The sequence below is a fragment of the Micromesistius poutassou genome (genome assembly GCF_964030765.1).
Source record: "Micromesistius poutassou genome assembly, chromosome: 11".
Taxonomy (NCBI): Eukaryota; Metazoa; Chordata; class Actinopteri; order Gadiformes; family Gadidae; genus Micromesistius; species Micromesistius poutassou.
In genome coordinates this window covers 17058068-17078379 of record NC_140281.1, presented here as the reverse complement: position 1 = coordinate 17078379, position 20312 = coordinate 17058068, and the positions used below count along the sequence as shown (strand labels likewise).

The window sequence follows — 20312 nt, the reverse complement described above, 5'->3', positions numbered from 1 at the left end:
AACGACCTCATTCAGGGGAGATGGCGCCGCCTCGCTCTCCACGTTTATGACATCAGACCTGGGGGTGGAGGTGGGAGGGGGAGACACAGGTGCTCGTCTGTATATATACACTGTCCACTGTGTATCGCCCCCCCGAGCCATCTCCATACCAAGTTCCAAGTTCCATTCCTTCTGATTAGGTTTATGCTTTCTATTTTTATGATTAATGCGGTCCCCTGCTTGGCCGCATGCTTTATGCCGTCCTCAGTTCCCCAGACGTGTAGAGTCCACATCCAGCCTCACTGTTGCGACGCTAGCAAGCGTGTGTCGCGGACAGTTGTTACGCAACCGTCGATGAACAGATCGACGTATACGTGCTCGGCCAGAGAGTCTTCTCCTGTGATGCTGACAGTGGCGCTGGCGTCTGTGCCAGGGACAGGAATTGGTCGCTGTCGATATTTCTATTTTCAAAGAGGTGTTATTGCGAATCCACACTGCCCTCTCAACACTCAATGTTCAAGCCCTCATGCCGTGGTGCATCCTTGTTTGTGTTAGAAAGTGTTCTATACAAGAGTACGGCACTATCGGTCTTTCAGACGTGTATGGATCTTTTGGGGTTTTGCTGGTGCCTGGCAGTGGCTGGTAATTGATGTGTTTTCCACACAGACTTGGTGAACTGTGGCCATTGGAGATAAACCGATGGTTATTCAGAAACCAGTATCTGAGAATACATGACTGAACAAAAAGGCGATACATCTGTGTCATATGTTTTAAAGCAGGCTAGAGGGTTTTTTAAACAACAAATTTATATTCACTTTGCGAAACAAGTCCAAAGTTGTACTTCGAGATCAGCGATGGGTCAGCTCTTTTTCGCTATGCGTCCAACCATGACTCGCCGAAACACCACAGCTCCCAGCAGGCCGCATGACAGCCCTGCCCTCCCTGTCTCTCTCCGTCAGATACGTGACTCCGGACTACGGCAGCGAGGTGATGGCGGAGACCCTGGCCCAGTGTGCCCTGGTCAAGCCCGTGTACACGATACCCATCCTGCCGGCCTCCAGCAACTCCCAGTACCGCCACCAGGACCACCTGGACCTCAAGGACTACAAGAAGGTACGCACCGAGACCTGCTATTGGTCACAGCCTATGATGCAGTGGAGGTTCAGCCATATTACTGTTCAAATGTGTAACCGCGTTCTGGCCCCACGATTGGGGTACACAGAATAAAGCCGAACTCACTAAGTGGAACCCCCATTACATTCCACTTAGTGGACTCGCACCAACGTTACCCTCGTGCTTTTATTCCCGCGGCCTGCCGTTTACCGCAGCCAAACATAATTACATATTTATGAGTTATTTTCTCTTTTTCCCCCCCTGCGCCTCGCAGGGCTGTTGTGCGTTCCGCTGCACACTAGACTCCTCCATTGACACGTGTTAATAATCCCCAACATCCGTGTTGTAAGAGGTCGTGTTCAGCCGTGTTGTAAGAGGTTGTCTGCGTCGGTCGCCCTGCTGGCTCCTCTTCCCCCCCCCCCGTGTCGCTCTGTAGTGAGCAGCGTTGGCCCCGTCCACGCCACGACGCAGCGCGCTGCTTCATTAAGCCGCTCTGTCACAACCCCTGCTCCACCGCCCCCCATTACCTCTTAATTACCTCCTTATGTAAGCCCACCCACCCCTCCCTCCGTCTCCCTGCGTCTCCCCCTCTCTCTCTCTCTCCCCCTCCCTCCACCAGCTGATTCCCTCCTTCCCATTGTTTTGTCTTTTCCCCGGAACCCGTCACCAGTGTAATTCTCGCCTTATCGCCATGGCGACTGCTCTGCATATAGACACGGTAGCCCCCTGTCGTGACGAGAGCCTTTCCAACGCCGTCCACTCCAGGGCCCTCCAGTGTTGTCACCCCCCTCCCCCACCCGGCCAGCGCTCCCCAGGGCTTACGAATGAATGGAGGGTGGACTTCCCCCAGCAGAGATGGAGTGTGTTGACTGTAGAGTCGGAGAGGGGGTGGGGCGACGGGGATTTGTAGCCGTGGGGGTGGGAGGGGTTTAGGAGAGCCATCTGTTTCCACGGCAGCATATGGCACGTGCTGCCATCTGCATATCAATGGCTTGGCATTCCACACGACCTCACCTTCCAAATACATACGCAAACACGTGCCCCCTCCAAAACACACACACACACACACACACACACACACACACACACACACACACACACACACACACACACACACACACACACACACACACACACACACACACACACACACACACAGCGGACTAATGCGCTGCGTTTTAGATTACTGTGCAGAGCAGTTGTCGCCAATAACGGGCAGCGTGTCAATGTGGCACCTCCCTAACTGTATAAAGACGGGCCTTTAAAGACCTTAATGTGTGTCGCATGTTGATAAGTAATTTAATGGAAATGCATAAAATGACATGGTTAAATTGTTTGGTTTTGTTAAAATGATGGGAAGTGGGAAGAGGCATTATTTTGTTGAGGTTTTAACATCTTTAAGGCATTCTGCACCTTAGAGAAAAAAGAATGGGGAAAAAGAAAAAGCAAACGTCAACGTATTGCCAAGCACGACAACAATGACCTAACCGCCAACCTTCCCTCTCTCTCCCCCCCTCTCCCCCCCCCAGCCGGAGAAGAGCGAGGTGGTGCGGACCAAGAGGAAATACGAGAAGAAGCCCAAGGCCCCCCCGCTGGCGGCCGCCCCCCACCTGGGCCCTGCCGTCTTCAGCCCCAAGGACCTCAACCAGTACGACTTCCCCAGCTCCGACGAGGAGCCCTACTCCCAGGTACCCCCCCCCCCCCCCCATGATATCACTCTGCGACACTAGTCTACCAAACTTGTTCCCGTCCAGGAAAGAGGGCGGAACGTCCCATGTGTACCGCCGTGTTTTTCCATGTGGAACCGCTGTGACCAGGTTGAAAGGATCTGGCCTCAAACCTTGATGCTTCCTGGACACCCACACATGTTCCTTATTGACTCTAAACAATGAGTAATCAGTCTTATCCGGTACACTGGGTGCCTATGAAATGAATATTATGACAACATTTCACTATGATTGTCACGAAAATGTACACATACATAAATTGACGTGTGTGTGTGTGTGTGTCTGTGTCTCTCAGCTCCTCTCTGGGTCCTCGGAGGCGGAGGAGGAGAACGATCCAGATGGCTGCTATGCGTTCAGGAGGAAAGCAGGCTGTCAATACTACGCTGTGAGTGCCCTCTCGTGACTCACTTCTCTCTCCCCTCCCCCCCCCCCCTCCCATCCTCCACTATCATCTGCTGCTATTTATAGAGCCATCGGTCAGGCTGCTATCCTGGCCCTCTCTCTCTCTTTGTCTCTCTCTCGCCCTCGCCATGCTCTTCTGTCTGTCTGTCTGTCTGTGCTGCTCAGATCAGTCCGATGGCGGGGACTTCCTTCACCTCCACTCCTCCTTTCCCCTGCTCTTGTTCCTTGTTTTCATTCACCCCTCCCAATAGACACTCGCATTTCCCTCTGCCTCTCGCTCCCTCTCTCCCTCTCTCCATGCAGAGAGGGACCCTGTAGCCAGAGGGGACATTTACATCCCATTTGGTAGTGAAAGTAGTGACAAAGGACTACCAAGGAAACCATTATGATGGAAATAACAATTGGAAGACATTAATATCTATTTTAATATCAATATCATGTAATGTATTACATCATAAAATACTAGGCAGTCCTTTAAATGTTGAATTTAATTTAATTTAATTATATTTGTATTCATTAAGGGTTCCAATCAACGGGGAGCTACAAATGACTGTAAAGTGTGCACAAGGAAATGCTAACTCTCTCTCTCATTCTCTCTCTCCCTCTCCCAACTCTCCCCCACCAGGCTCGCCAGGAGCAGAGCAGCACCTGGCCCTGGGTGAGCCCCTCCCAGGGGGGTCAGGGCGACCCCCGCTACCGCTACTGTCTGACCTCGCTGACGGCCCCGCGGCGCTGCCTTGGGCTGGCCCGCCGACGCACCGGCCGGGGGGGACGGTGAGAGCCCCGCCCTGGGACGACTCCTGGACCCGCGTCTGGGAGACGGTCCCTCGTTTGTGGTTCTGCTCCTTGTGGGGATGATGGAGATTGGGGACGTTAGGGTAGAGTAGGGGCAAGGAGTTGGATGATTGGAAAGTTTGTAGACGTTTGAAGAATGGGAAAGTGTAGGAGCAGGAAAGTTTTAAGGAGTTGGATGATTGGAAAGTTTGTAGACATTTGAAGAATGGGAAAGTGTAGGAGCAGGAAAGTTTTAAGGAGTTGGATGATTGGAAAGTTGGGAATTCTTTGGACGCTTGTAGGATTTTTGGTTGATCGAAGATTGGAAAGTTGAGTTAAAACGGTGGTGTGGAGTCGACTCTGTACTGTTGGAGAATAACTGGTTAGCAGTCAATCAGTGCTGGTGATGTTAATTGCATATATTGCGTTGAAAAGTGTGTTTTGCCCCCAGACGAGGGGGCAGTAAGGTAATATAAGCCCTATCCCGGCAGCCTGCGACATAGTGACTCTCTCTGCCTTCTTGTGTTTCTGGTATTCAGTCGTTTAACAGAAAGACCACCACTTTATCCACCGTGCCTGGCCCCTGGTGATGAAAAGGCCTTGGGTGAAAAGGTGTCTCTTTCACAGACGCCCACATGATTGGAAATGCAATTAAGCTTTGTGTAGATGGGACTTATCAGCTGCTCCTCAGAAAGCTGGAAGTTCCCCCTGTGGCCTTTTTTGTTCAGATTTAATTTCCAACACAATCACATTTCCACTGTGAGACGTTTAATTATCGGGTTTTTTTCTTGCCAATGCGTTGGAGGCATATAGGTTTGCTGAGTCGTCGTTTGATGTATAGCTAACAAGTGCTGACTAATCATTTTTCTTTAAAAGTATAACTTTCGAGGGCCAGCATTCACTTTTCACTTTTCTATAGTATCTCTGACATGAATGACTTTTCACTTTTCTATAGTATCTCTGACATGAATACCTTGCATGTTGGATATGGCATCTGTAAAATCAACATTTCTGTATTGCTTGTGTAGTGATACTGATATCGAACATCATTGGCTCATCCCTAACTGTCTTGCCGAATCCCTAATCCTATATTTCTTTAGTCATGTTGCAGTAATGATCACATATTTCATACTTCTATCTGCACCATTAGCTGATGCACTGATTATCAGTGTCATTTACGCTTTATTTCCTCATGTCACGCTGCAGGCTCTTGCTGGACCGCGCCCACACCGACCTGGACTCGGTCTACCAGAACCTGGACTCGGACCCGGAACCCGAGCACCCGGCCTCCTCGTCCCGTCCCCCTCCAGCGCTGAGCTCTCCGCTCCGGGACTCCAACACCAGTACCTCAGACACCATTACCTCCGGCTCCTCTCGCCTCCTCCCTGCTCCTCCCTCCTCCTGCTCCTCCTCCTCCTCCTCCTCCTCGCCGCCCGCCTCCGTCACCGTGGATCTGGCCCGGGTCCTGTTGAACGTAAAGTCCTGCCGCTGGAGGCACTTTAGACCACGGACGCTCCCCCACGACCCCTCGGGCGCTGGGTTCATGTCTCGCAGGGGATTATTACGGAGGTTTCAGCGCACCGGGTCGGGACTGAGCCGACCACTGGCCGGCGGGGGCCCGGCGCAGGGCCGCCCGGCGCCCCCCCCTGTGAATGGTGAGCCTGCCCGCTCGTTCTCTTCCTTTGGTGCCGTAGTTTATTTGTGTTATGTCCTAATCTGTACTGTGAAAGTAAACAGACTGCATTGATACAGAACCTTTCTGACCAGTGGCCACTGAAAACGCTTTACAATATTGCAATTTTTTTCAACCTTCACCCATTCATACACACGTTCACACACCGACAGCAGTGTCTGCCATGCACGCCGACAGCCAGATCGTCGGGTGCAGTTAGGGTGAGGTGTCTTGAGCAGCATACCTCGACACTCTGGGGAGGAGCCGGGGATTGAACCAGCAAACGTCTGGTTCCCAGCCAACCCAGTCTACCTCCTGAGCAACGTGCTGCCCCAGAGTGAAAGTAGTCCTGTTTTTTTGTCAGTTGCCCCTGGTCAATGTTCAGGTTTTTAAATGGCTTAAATATAATGTATTTGTGATTTGTGGTCATGGTCTCTCTGGTGCTTTTAAAAGGGACGTTTCGGGTGGTGGTTGAGGTTCTGGACGTAGTTTATGTCCTTATTCTGGAAGGCTTTGCCTGACCGTTAGAGGTGAGGATGGTTCAACCGCAGATGTTGACACTTGCCGGCATGTCTGTTGCTATGGTGATTCATCCTGATTGACACAGGCTGATGAGAGGCTTGCTAGCTCCTGATGGTGGCTGTCAACTGTTATATGAATGTTACTCGGGGTGAAGGGGGGGAATAGATTGTCTGTTTGATGGTTACAGACTATCTGGTTCATCCAGCAGCAGCATCGTAGCATGAAATCAAACTCTGTGGATGTGAACTGTGCTGTTTGGTGCCTCATCCAACACCATGTATTTTATCCACCACCACCAGTTTGTCACTGTATAATTCTCCCATGTAAACGATACATAACCCTCAGGGTTTACTAAAAAAAAAGGTTTATTGTAGGGTGCATCTGAGAAAGAGGCAAGCAATAGTGTGGTGTTGTGTTGAATCAACTCAAATACTGTCAAACAAATGTGGGTTTAAAAATGTATAATCGTGTGCGTTATAATAACCAACTGAAACAGGCTAAATAGACCGCTGTGTAAGAGCTGGAGAGAGGGAGCAGAGGGTAATGTTAAATAAACGCCCCTCCCTCCTGAGTGTTCCTCCTGTGGTTGAGCTTAGCTCTATGTGTTGACAGGCAGGTTTGATTCCCTGAAACAAACTGAGAGAAGGGTTAGTGCTGATTAGGCTGGGGGGTCTAAAGGTGAATTGTCTCAGAGCAGTCAACTAGAATATATTATTAATATATTAATATTCATATATATTCTGACCATTCATGCAATTCCTGACATGGGTCATATTTGCCATTTTTTTACAAATTTCAAACATGATGGCTCTTGGATAATTTAGGCTATAGACCTTTCCAACAGCACATTTGAATAGGCCTACATCAGTAGCATTAGGCCAACAAAGGCTATGAACCGTGGGTAAGAGAGAATAATGAACGTATTATATTATGTTAGGTGATGAGATAATCAACTACAAACTCGGATGGTTGAACGCTCCAAAAGTGAAACAAAAGAGTCATAATATGGAGCTGTGCATGTTGACTCTATATTCCCACGGAGTGTCAAAGTGACCGACTGGGACAATCCAAGTCTAGCAGAGTTGACTGAAAACGGAAACCCAGAAACAATGGCTCTAAAGCGGGAAAGAAGGAAAGGTGATCTCCGGTCGGGTTCCAGCAACTCCCACGGCCAGGCCCGTGGGGACTAGGACCGCCGAGTCTGCCTCCCGCTCTGGGCCTTACTGTGCGTTCACACCGCACTTCGCCCCGCGACACGTTTCAATGCAAAGTGAACGTAGAGACGCGTATCGGGCGAAATTTTTTGTCGCCGAAACCCGCGACAAGATTTGATTGACGGCGCAACATTTTTCCACGTCAACAGCGAGCGCGTTCACGTGGATTTGCAGCGCGACAAATTCGCTGAAGTTGAAATATTTCAACTGTTCCGCTGCATTCGTGTGAGACAGCCAATCAGCGTTCACTCCCTGTGGGTAACGTGGGTGAAGTAACGTAAAACAGCCAATCACCGTTCAACCGGCTGGGCCCTGCACTCCGCAGTGAACCGCAGCTTGGAGGAGAAAGTGATTGTATATATATATATATATATATATATAATATCACGGCACAAAGCGGTGTGCGCCTCCGGATTATATTATTAACCCATAAACGACGGGCATTCCGACGTCTCCCTCTTCCACAACAGGTAGAGACACGCAATGGTGGTTATCTCGGCCATGGTTTATGAGAATGAATCGGCATAAAGCACCATTGGCGGGCAAAAGACGTCAGACAAAATTCGCTGCGCGACAAGTTCGCCTGACATAACTGCACACATAGCTGCACAGCGACAGATTTAGATTTGTCGCGCAGCAACATTCGTCTGTTCGCACAAACAGGTGAAACGTGTGTCTTTTGGTGTGAACGCACAGTTAGAGCGCTTTATCGCTGAGTGCTAATTGTGGACTTTGTTTGCTGTAAGGACATAAGTGTACACAGAAACACCACCAATCACAACAGGTCGGGTTTATGCTCTCGCCCACTCGCGCTGGGGGAATGCACCATCTCCGTCGATACCTTGCAGTGCCTTTTCGCTGTTCTGCTAAATGAAGTGGCAGTGCAGTTGTTCAATACACTGGAACACATCATTAGCATGTGTTTACAGTCCAGCGCCACTACACTATCTCCACGGAGTGGGTTTCATGAACGGATGTGAATACTGCGTGAATCAGGCTCTCTGTCACCTCAGAGCACGTCCACTGAAGGATTTCAGAGATGGTTTCTGTGAATTAACCTACAGGTTATTATGTTGGCTATATTATAATGGATAAGGCTAATGGTAGCCTATATTTCAGGTCAATTTGAACGCAGATGCTGACATGATTGTCATTTGTTTTTAAAGAGTCAGTCAGTCCTGTGCCTGACCCTGAGTCCAGTCTCTCTATATTCCTACCATGTGAAAACCGCGCAAGCATTGTCCCGATGCACCGCTGACCCCAGGAGAGGGCTTTGATACGCCACAACATTGATAACTGACCACTATGGTCTGTGGAAGTCCTCCAACCACAAGCTGGTGGTGAGGGGCCCGTTTGGTCTGGTGGTGAGGGGCCTGTTTGGTCTGGTGGTGAGGGGCCCGTCTGGTGGTTTGTGGTTTAGGCGTTTTGCTCTGCAGCATTAGCTGTTAGAGTTGCCTTGTCGTCAGCGTAAATCGGGTTATTCATCACAGAAGTGTGACTGGGGCTTCTATACTCAATGTGGGGCATTAAAAGGTCTTTAAAAAGTTCTCCCACTGGAAGGGACTTTCAGGAGTGCCGTGTGTTGAATGAGCTGGGACAGGTGGCAAGACTCACCCTCTCATAACACTGGCTCAACTCTTTTCTACAGCATTTACTTTGAAGTCCTCACCACAGAATTAAAGTCTGCTACAATGTGCACCGTGTAAGGGCACAGGGGTGGAATTGAAAAATGTCACCATGCATGAAATTAGGCAACCCGCCCAACCCCTGGGTCGGGTAACTTTGTTGTGTGCACTAGTGAGCGTGCGTGTGCGTGTGTTGCTCAATGTGTGTACCCGCCTGCGTGTTTATGATGAAGCAGGGACGGAAACGGCCTTTTCCGGCCAGTGCTGCAGTGTGGTTTAGTGTAGTCAAGGCCAGCCGGGGGTGTGGAGTGCACTGCGATGCGCCATCAGACTCAAGGCTGCAGGTGAATTAAATGTCTCTCTGTATGCACTCCCTCTCGTCTTTTTAGAACACCAGCAAAGCTCTGCTGCTCCGTGACGGAGACAATGCTGGGTGAATTAAGTGGGTGGGGGTGGTTTGTCAATTATAACTTTGAAGATTGATTGTTTTAGTGTTTAAAATGGGAGTTGCGTGCCTGTGATGTTTCACATTTTATCTGGGGAAATTACTTCTCAGCCCTGAAATAATTTGTCAAAACATTGTCAAATGTTACGCAACTGAAGTAGAAAGTACAACTATTTACTTGATAACGGTGTGGGGATGGATTCTCGGCTTGTCATGGTGCATGCGTCAATGATTTCTCAAGACGCAGAGTAAAGTGTATTTTCGGTGACTGGTTGCTAAGAGTATGCGATCCATTCCTGAATGGTAACTGATGTTGTTCAGCCTCAGCCCCGCCCTGTTACCCTGCTCACTGTAAGGGTTCAAACAATGGCTCCTGCCTTCCAGGAAAGTCTTAGTCACCGCCTGAACATCTACTTTTAGTTCGGTCACAAACGAAAAGGTCACACAACACACTGCAGTGTACCACACTGAAAGAGCTCGACTTATTGTTTGTTTTGTTTTTGTGGAAGACTTTTAAATGTTTTCCGTATTGGTGGCTGTTCACGGATGGATATTATTATACCTAATTGGCATATTCCACTGGGACTAGTTTTTGTCAGTGCTTATAGTGCTTAGTACTTTTTACTGTCCTAAAACGAACGTAAATATAGATAAAACATCCTACTTTTTATCAAGTAGATGGTAGATTTTCTGAAGTAGATGGTAGGTCATGTCTTGATGATGGGGTTGACATCGCCATCTGAACGTGGTTTTCCCTGGTCATGACGCCCGCTGTCAGCGTTGTGTATGTGTGCCCACGTGACTCGGTGATCTCCTCCCCTGCTCAGTGCTGAGCCTGGAGCAGTACCAGCAGCACCAGGACCAGCTGGCCCTCATGCAGAAGCAGCAGCTGGAGCAGATCCAGCAGCAGCTGGCGGGCAGCGACGCGCCCTCGGCCGCCACCACGCAGGTCAGTACGCCCTGCTGGGTGGTAAAAACCGCCGGTAAACACGGGTCGGCTCACACCGGGGGGGCTAGAAGTATACTGCTTACAGGTTGACTAGCTAGTACTAAAACACACACAGGTTGGCTAGCTAGTTAGCCAAGCGTTTAACACACTGGTCAGTAGGCTACAGTGTCCGTACCCACTTGGATAGAGCATGAGGTCAGCACACATTGGTCAGTAGAAAGAAATGTATGCACACCAAATTTCTAGGACCAATGAAGTAATATTTTGTCTTTATCTTGGGGGTTAACACTAGTAACGTGCTAGCGAAACCCGTTATTTAAGCAAACGTTGAAATACTATGAAAGACTAGTCGACTAACGTTTCTAACTAGTGTGCCGGTTCAAGGAGGCGGCACATCCTCTTCAGCCTCAGCGCGTCCTGTTGGGCACAGAGGAAAGATGGGCTCTCCACGGTCTCAGTGTTTACCGCTGCACTTCAGCTTATTGGTGCTATTTCTCTCTCTCGCTCGCTCTCTCCCCCCCCCCCCCCCCCTCCAGGGCCTGGTCTCTAAGACACTGGACCAGGCCAGTGCACAGTTCGCCGCCTCTGCCCTGGTCACCAGCGACCAGCTGCTGGCCTTCAAGTCCAAGGAGGAGCCGGTGCCCAGCGGCGTCAACGGGGTCCTCCCGGGTTCAGGTGGGTGTCCGGTCCACAGCCCGCCTCCTACCCTCATCCACCATTCACAGAGCGGAACTTGGCATTGCTAAATCGGTCCTATCCTGGTTCACATCTTACCTGTCGAATCGCACCTATCAGGTCACATGGAATGGCTCCCTGTCCAAACCTTGCACACTTGACACTGGTGTCCCTCAAGGCTGTACTGGGGCCCCTTCTATTCTCCCTCTATACCAGATCTCTAGGCTCTGTAATTACATCACACGGTTTTTCATATCACTGCTATGCTGACGACACCCAGCTATTCCTCTCATTCCCCTCCTCTGACAAAGCTCTGATTGCAACGCACATATCTGAATGTCTGGCAGACGTCAGCACTTGGACGACTGCCCATCACCTCAGGCTTAACCTCAACAAGACTGAGCTCCTCCTAATACCGGGGAGAGATTGCCCTCACTTGGACTGACTGGTCACTGTCGAGAGTATCACTGTATCTCCGTCTCCAACTGCCAGAAACCTTGGTGTGGTACTAGACAACCAGTCTAGTTGCACTGCCAACATCACAGCAGTGGCCCGATCCTGCAGATTTGCACTTTAAAACATCTGCAGGATACGGCCCTTCTCACAAGGGCATGTACTTATATGTACTATAGCATCTATCACTGCTGTATACGGGGAATGGGGTTAGCCTGGCGATTGTTAGTACTTGCACTTGGTTCTATGAATGTCTTTACTGTACCAACGGCGATATATTGTTTCACTTCTTATGACAAATGTACTTCTACTACTGCTAAGTGCCCTAAATGTAATGTAAATGCAGTGATCGCTGGAGCTAGGCTAGTGCAAGTCGAGGGGAACTGCTAGCCTGCCAATAAAAACAGTTTTACCCACTCCACAGTACACCTGAGGCAAACCAATTATAACGCCAGACTATCGATGTAAATGTCTGTTGATAGAATAGTGTTAGAAATAAACTTACCCTTGCATCGCATTGCATTTAGTTTATGATCCCTGTAGTTGGCTACGGCAGTGGCGGACTGATATTACCTGGAGTGCGCTTTTCTGTTTAACTTGTGCTGTAGTGAATTGGTTGCTACGCCGGAGCAAAGTGAAATTCCACCGCTGCTGAGAAAGTAGTCCCTCAAAATGTAATGCGATCATTGCGATACAAGGATAGTTTTATTTCATTATTCAACATTATTCTATCAACAGACATTTACATCGATAGTCGGGCATTATAATTGGTTTGTCTCGGGAGTGGTTAAAACTGTTTTTATTTGCATGCTAGCAGTTCCCCTCGACTTGCGCTAGCCTAACACCAGCGATCTATGCAAGGACTGAATGAAAAGTGTTAAATGGTCTCCAATGATGAATAACACACTGGCTCACTTGGAAATGAGGTCCTGTGTCCAAAATTCTGAACTACCCATTTAACTGCTCCCCCCCACCCCCCCCCTAACCTGATGCTAGTGTTAACTTCTCTGTGTCCCCCCCCTAACCTGATGCTAGTGTTAACTGCTTTGTGTCCCCCTCCTAACCTGATGCTAGTGTTAACTGCCCCCCCCCCCCCCCCCCAACCTGATGCTAGTGTTAACTGCTCTGTGCCCCCCCCCCCAACCTGATGCTAGTGTTAACTGCTCTGTGCCCCCCCCCCCAACCTGATGCTAGTGTTAACTGCCCCCCCCCAACCTGATGCTAGTGTTAACTGCTCTGTGTCTCTCCCCCCCCAGGTGTGTTCAAGGGCCTGCACCCCTCCTCCACCTCCTCCACCCCTCACCGTGGCAACCAGGCCACGCCCCCTCCCGCCTCCGGCCCCCCCCGTGTTCCTCCAGCCCTCCATGCCCGTCGCCATGGCGCCCAGCCTGCTGTCCTCGTCCCACCACACGGCGGCCGCCCTGGGGCTCCTGGGCACCGCCCCCCCCGCCGGCGCCCCCACTCAGGTCCTCATGGGGAACAACCTCCGCCTGAGCGTGCCCTCGGCGGGGGGGCTGGGCGGGCGCCACCTCCCGCGGGCGCTGGGCGGCGTGGCTCCCTCTGCCTTAAAGCTGGCCGCCGCCTCCGGCCTGCCCCTGGCCAAGGGGTCCGGACCGCCGCCCGTGGACCCCCGGTGAGAACCCTGCTCCTCCCCCCATGTCCTCCCCCAGCGGTGGTGGTGGGGGGGGTGGGGGGGAGGGGGGCGTCAGGGAGGAACCATTTTGATAGTGACATCACAAGTGGGCGTATCACCTAGATGTGTGACGGACAGATGAGCAACGTTTGCTCCAGTCCACTGGGTAGGCTGGTGGACTGACCTATCAGCACACGTCTAGGGGGACACGCCCACCTGTGATGTCACGATCAAAATGGTTCCTACCCTGTGCCAAACGGCTGTAGCAGCCGACCCCCCCCCACAGCTGGGGAGGAGCCCTTTAACCATGGTATGAAGATAAGGAGTGGTGCTTATGGTAATGATCATGTTAATTATGTTCAAAGCTTAAAGGGATAGTTCAGGATTTTGGACATCGGGTTGCGCTAGCCTAGCACCAGCGATTTCTGCAACTAGAAGGACTGAATGAAAAGTGTTAAACGGTCTCCAATGATAAATAACACACTGGCTCACTTGGAAATGAGACCCGATGTCCAAAATCCTGAACTATCCCTTTAATGACCTTGGGGGCGTGGTAATGTAGTGGCTGGGCTGTTTGACCCCCCGGTCTGAGGCCTGACCTGTAGGTCTCCTACCTGATCAGAAACATACTGACTGTAGTGACGTGTGTTGTGGTTGTTTGATTGAACCAAGTGTCTATCAATGGATTATTCACTATTAAGTGTGTGTTATGAATTGGTGTTAATCTGAGCCCTTCAACACCCCTCAGCCCCTAACCCTACCCCTACCTCTCAGCCCCTCGCTCTAGCCCTACCCCCTCAGCCCCTACCCCTCAGCCCCTAACCCTACCCCTCAGCCCTAGCCCTACCCCTCAGCTCCTACCCCTCAGCCCCTAGCCCTACCCCTCAGCCCCTAGCCCTACCCCCTCAGCCCCTACCCCTCAGCCCCTAGCCCTAACCCTACCCCTCAGCCCCTAACCCTACCCCTCAGCCCCTAACCCTACCCCTCAGCCCCTAGTCCTACCCCTCAGCCCCTACCCCTACCCCTCAGCCCCTACCCCTACCCCTCAGCCCCTATCCCTACCCCTCAGCCCCTACCCCTCAGCCCCTAGTCCTACCCCTCAGCCCCTACCCCTCAGCCCCTAGCCCTAACCCTACCCCTCAGCCCCTACCCCTCAGCCCCTACCCCTCAGCCCCTAGCCCTACCCCTCAGCCCCTAACCCTACCCCTCAGCCCCTACCCCTACCCCTCAGCCCCTAGTCCTACCCCTCAGCCCCTAGTCCTCAGCCCCTAGTCCTACCCCTCAGCCCCTAGCCCTAACCCTACCCCTCAGCCCCTAACCCTACCCCTCAGCCCCTAGTCCTACCCCTCAGCCCCTAGTCCTACCCCTCAGCCCCTAGTCCTACCCCTCAGCCCCTAGTCCTACCCCCCAGCCCCTAGTCCTACCCCTCAGCCCCTAGCCCTACCCCTCAGCCCCTAGTCCTACCCCTCAGCCCCTAGTCCTACCCCTCAGCCCCTAGCCCTACCCCTCAGCCCCTAGCCCTACCCCTCAGCCCCTAGCTCTACCCCTACCCCTGATGGCCCTCTGAGCCGCCACTGACAGACTCTTCCTCGTTAGGGAGAGCCGGGAGCCAGAGCAGCCGTCCCTCAGCAGCATAGTGGACAACACGGTGGCCATGGAGGTGACGTAGGGGCCCGCCGGGGCCCCCAGGGTCCTCTCTTGGGGCCATGGAGGTGACGTAGGGGCCCGCCGGGGCCCCCAGGGTCCTCTCTGGGAGGCAGAGCGAGGAACGCCGCTGAGGCCGTGACCGGGACGAGGTCCCGCCCGGACCGGAGCATCGGGAACGATGGATTCACCGCGGAGAAATCTCATCTCTCAACTGCTTTTTTTTTTAAACTTTTTTATTTTATTTTCATTTTTTTTTACTTTGATTTCCTTTTTTAATGTTACTGCTAAAAGGTAAAAAAAAAAAAGATTGACATCTGTAAATTATGAATATGGCAAGAAGAAAAAAAAAGAATTAAGTATATGTACAGTAACTTGACATTTGTACTTTCCCCTGTTGTATATATGTTACTTGGATACAGAAGTGGTCCATTTGTGATGTTTTGCACTTGGGTTATAAGAGACTGTGTGTGTGTGTGTGTCTGGTGTGTGTGTCCGGTTTGTGTGTCCTGTGTGTGTGTGTGTGTGTGAGTTGATGAATGTGTCGGCGGGGTTCAGGGAAGGCCGCGTGGCGATGGACGGAGTTGTACAGAGAAACCTCTTTCTTTTCTAATCACATCATGTGCATGGTGCGGAGTCTGCTGTTTTTTAAAAATCTATTTGTGCTGTGTTTACAGTTTTTATTTTATTTTTCTATGATTTTGTATCGGTTTTCGTTTCATTTGTACACTGTACCTTTCGTTTGTTCCTGTGCGGTAGTGTATGTTTTCTGGTAGCTACGGTCTCCTGGGTATATATATATTTTATTTTATATACATGTTGTGAACACACAAAGCAGGTCTGACACCCCTTCCCCTCCTCACCCCTCTTTTATATTTAGATTTTCATTGGTCTATTGGTGGTTGACGAGTCTACTGGCTAGGGGTGGAAGTCTGGAAGGAAGCAGTCTCTCTCTCTCTCTCTCTCTCTCTCTCTCTCTCTCTCTCTCTCTCTCTCTCTCTCTCCTCTCTCTCTCCTCTCTCTCTCTCTCTCTCTCTCTCTCTCTCTCTCCTCTCTCTCTCTCTCTCTCTCTCCTCTCTCTCTCTCTCTCTCTCTCTCTCTCTCTCTCTCTCTCTCTCTCTCTCTCTCCACACACAAGGATCAAACCAGGGATGCGTCTCTTCCTAGAAGTGGCCTCCACTCTTCTGAATCAAAGCACTTAATTTTTTTTTTTTATCCGTTTCTATATCAATGCTGCTTTTCTTTTTCCTGTTTTTTTTTGTAATCCACAACACCGGTTCTTTTTTTTTTTTTTCCCCAGAGTATCGATTTGTTTTTGTATTTCTCCTCTTTCCGTTTGTTTTACTCTTAAGGACTCTTGCTACGTGTTCCTGCATTAGCAGCGTAGCGGCTACGTCGCTGTCTGCTAAATCATTCCAGTTGCTAAACCTGCTAACGTGGAGGAGTGTGACACAGGACCCATTCGTCTTTCTCTCCCTCCCCCCCTCCCTCCCTCCCCCCCTCTTCTCATCCCCTCCATCCCACTATTTCAGTTTTTCGTCTTTTTGTTTTTGTTTTTGTTTTTTTATAAATATTTTTTTCTTTTTGGAAAAAGAATCTTCACGTGGCTGCGAGGCCAACACAGCACGTATCGGGTGCCTTCCTCTGGGGAACACAAACCTCTCTTCTGTGAAGAGTCCGGCACAAAGATGGCGCTACTTAGTAGCAGTTCTTGTCTGTGTCAGTACGTCGAAGCCCCGCCCACTGGCAGGAAACATACTGGTTTATACACGGGGGATAGAACATTAAACAAGAGAAAATGTGACAAAACTTTCACTAAAACATGACAATAAAGCCCGGGGCATTAAATGTGAACTCATTCAGTGTTGTGTGTTTCGTTTTTTTTTGTGTTTAAAAAAAAAAAAAAAAAAAAAAGAAAATCAAATAAAAGTAATTTAAAAAAATGTTTAAAAAAATCCCTGCTACGTCATGTCCACATAAACGAACTAAAGACGGTTATTAAAAACAAATCCAGAAGCCCATATTCCCCGCTATGGTCGGTGGACCGCACCACTGGTAGGAGTCACTGGTTAAGATGCAGTAGTAGGGGTCACTGGTTAAGATGCAGTAGGAGTCACTGGTTAAGATGCAGTAGGAGTCACTGGTTAAGATGCAGTAGGAGTCACTGGTTAGGATGCAGTAGGAGTCACTGGTTAAGATGCAGAAGGTCACTGGTTAGGATGCAGTAGGTCACTGGTTAAGATGCAGTAGGAGTCACTGGTTAAGATGCAGTGGAGTCACTGGTTAAGACAGTAGGAGTCACTGGTTAAAATGCAGTAGTTCAGTGGTTAAGATGCAGTAGGAGTCAGTACATTTACATGCACAGCTTAATCCGATTAAAGCCATAGTTCGAATATGCTCCGCAATTGGACAACTGCAATTGTCCAAGTAGACATGCTTGATGAGCAACATTTAGAAAAACATGTACTTTTAATTCAGCATTGGGTGAAATCGAAGCGTAGTGTGTACTGAATGCATGTTGATGATACACTCCTTATAGTGGGTAACTACATTGGCACGACACCGGCTTCCTCCATCTTCTGCGCCAGCTTTTTAAATAAATCGCCGACCCAAAGTGAGTTGACAGCTGTCTACTCAAAACATCTCTCTCCCGCTGGAGCAGCCCCTCCGCCGCCCGTCCGTATACGGCATTCCCCCAATTCCTTCTCCCCCATGGCCGAGATAAATCACACTACGAGTCTTTACTTGTTGTGGAAGTACCAGAGAGTCTGAGAACCCGACGCGGTCTTTAAGATTCATAATATCAGAGAATATCCCCGTCAGTTTGGCCGCGTCGCAATGAATGAATAAAAATCGTAAAGACGTCGGAAGAAAAAACGTTTATTTTGACAGATGTGCCAGAAGTTACTACTTTACAACCTCGTTGATGACCCACATTTAGGAAAACATGTACTTTTAATTCAGCTTTGGGTGAAATCGAAGCGTAGCGTCTGTGTGCTTCCACCTTTAATGAATGCATGCCATGCGCGCTCCCGCGGCTAGGGATACGCTTCTTATAGAGGGTAACTACATTCACCGGCTTCCTCTATCTTCTGCGCCACCTTTCTAAGTAAATCACCGTTTCTCGTTTTCCGACATCGACAACAACACGTATACCGTCTCCTTCTACTTCCGCCTCACGGCCCCCGGAAAAGATCTCGAGCGTGCTCCGAAACATGCTGTTTACATGCAGGTAGAGACCGGACTACGAACGACTTATCTAGGTGTTCTTATCTGATTTCACTTGACCGTTCATGTGCCAATTTTTGTGCGAAATAGATCGGGTAAAGGTGTTTACATGCATTTCACAAGTCCTGTTGAGGTCTTATTCGTTTAGTTACCCGATTATGACTCTGCATGTAAACGTGCTGCTGACTGGTTAAGATGCAGTAGGTCACTGGTTAAAGGGGTAGTTCAGGACTTTGGACATCGGGTCTCATTTCCAAGTGAGCCAGTGTGTTATTTATCATTGGAGACCGTTTTCAACACTTTTCATTCAGTCCTTCTAGTTGCAGAAATCGCTGGTGCTAGGCTAGCGCAAGTCGAGGGGAACTGCTAGCCTGCCAATAAAAACAGTTTTACCCACTCCCGAGGTAAACCAATTATAATGCCCGACTATCGATGTAAATGTCTGTGTTGATAGAATAGTGTTAGAAATAAACTTACCCTTGCATTGCATTGCATTTAGTTTATAATCCCTGTAGTTGAAAGCAAGCTATGGCAGCGGCGGACTGATATTACCTGGAGTGCGCTTCTCTGTTCTCAGTGAATTGGTTGCTACCCGCCGCTGCTGAGAAAGTAGTCCCCCAAAATGTAATGTGATCATTGCAATACAAGGATAGTTTTATTTCTAATATTATTCTATAAACACAGACATTTGCATGGATAGTCGGGCATTATAATTGGTTTGCATCGGGTGTACTTTGGAGTGGGTAAAACTGTTTTTATTGGCAGGCTAGCAGTTCCCCTCGACTTGCGCTAGCCTAGCACCAGCAATTTCTGCAACTAGAAGAACTGAATGAAACGTGTTGAAAACGGTCTCCAATGATAAATAACACACTGGCTCACTTGGAAATGAGACACGATGTCCAAAATCCTGAACTACCCCTTTAAGATGCAGTAGGCCACTGGTTAAGATGCAGTAGGCCACTGGTTAAGATGCAGTAGGTCACTGGTTAAGATGCAGTAGGTCACTGGTTAAGATGCAGTAGGTCACTGGTTAAGATGCAGTAGGCCACTGGTTAAGATGCAGTAGGTCACTCGTTAAGATGCAGTAGGTCACTCGTTAAGATGTATCAGTCGGCCTTCGTAACGAGCCACGGGGGAGAGGAAGAGGAGCGCTGGTGTTGTGAAGTGAATGACCAAGATGTCTCCTCATCCATTCACACCAAACACTCCAGTCAGACTCCTGACGAGGTCAGCCCGGCGTCGCCATGGCAACGACCGAACATGTAAGCCCTTTAATATTTAACGACTCTCCTTTTGACAACTGGTTTCTGCCCGTGTAAACCACGCCACGGAGATGGGGGGGTGGGGTGAGTGACCGGAATGGCTTTTCCACAAAAACGAGATGCAGCTGTTGGCCACAGCTGGATCGGATGTCCCGGGCGGAGGCCCTGATGGGACGGGCGCGCCGCCCAGTCCCGTTAGCCTCTCCCGTTTCAGAAGAGAGCGGAGTGCAGGGCGACAGGTGGCGTTCCTCGAGGGAGGCCGTGTCTGATTTTGCTGACCGACCGTCTTTCGGTCTGAAGGGCGAATCCACACACACACACACACACACACACACACACACACACACACACACACACGCACCATCATGAAGTAAACTCGTTAAACTAGCGAAGCTATGAGTGATTGACAGTAATGGAGATTTCAGACCGTTCTGATTCATTAGGCTCGGCTTCTGATTGGTTGGGAGCTGAATTAAGTCGTTTTGGAGACTGACCGTTTTGGTTATTAATTGGCTCAGTCCAATATATTCATAACCTAATATATTGAGTCCTCTAAAAATCCTTCAAATTAAAGGCTTGTCAGGGGTCTAAATGAACATCAAACAGGCCCACATTATTGTGTCTGAAACCGAATTCTGCCCCATCTAAAGCAGTCATGGTTGCTGCCTTAATATAAATCCGGTCAAAGTATCTTTGAACAAAGCTATAGAAACCACTTGAAGTAGAAGGCCTTGATGATATTTAATTGTGTGAAACTCAAATCAAAATATAAATCAAAATACTCCAGACAGAGACAAGCTGAGACAACGAGTATTCCTATTAACAGCAGATACTTGATACTATCTGTCTGTTTGTTATAACAACAGGCCCTCACATCAATAGGTCTGTTTCCTCTCCAGTGGCTCCGTGTGACAGACCAACCAAGCGTGTGGCTGCAGCCGCTCACCTGGACGGCTGATGTCTGTCTGTCTGTCTTTTCCTCACGGTCTCCACGT

The 20312-nt window shown here is 49.7% G+C and overlaps 1 protein-coding gene across 1 annotated transcript in view; it reads left to right on the top strand.

The window, feature by feature from the left end:
- The window catches only part of LOC311355596 (enhancer of polycomb homolog 1-like), a 29179-nt gene extending 13380 nt beyond the window's left edge, over positions 1-15799 (top strand). The window contains 10 exon segments of the mRNA XM_084475382.1: positions 939-1092; positions 2622-2780; positions 3115-3204; positions 3847-3995; positions 5202-5650; positions 10301-10422; positions 10959-11097; positions 12807-12846; positions 12848-13183; positions 14780-15799. Coding sequence (XP_084331508.1) covers positions 939-1092; positions 2622-2780; positions 3115-3204; positions 3847-3995; positions 5202-5650; positions 10301-10422; positions 10959-11097; positions 12807-12846; positions 12848-13183; positions 14780-14852 — 1711 coding nt within the window. The 3' untranslated portion in view covers positions 14853-15799.
- The last annotated feature ends 4513 nt before the right edge of the window (positions 15800-20312 follow it).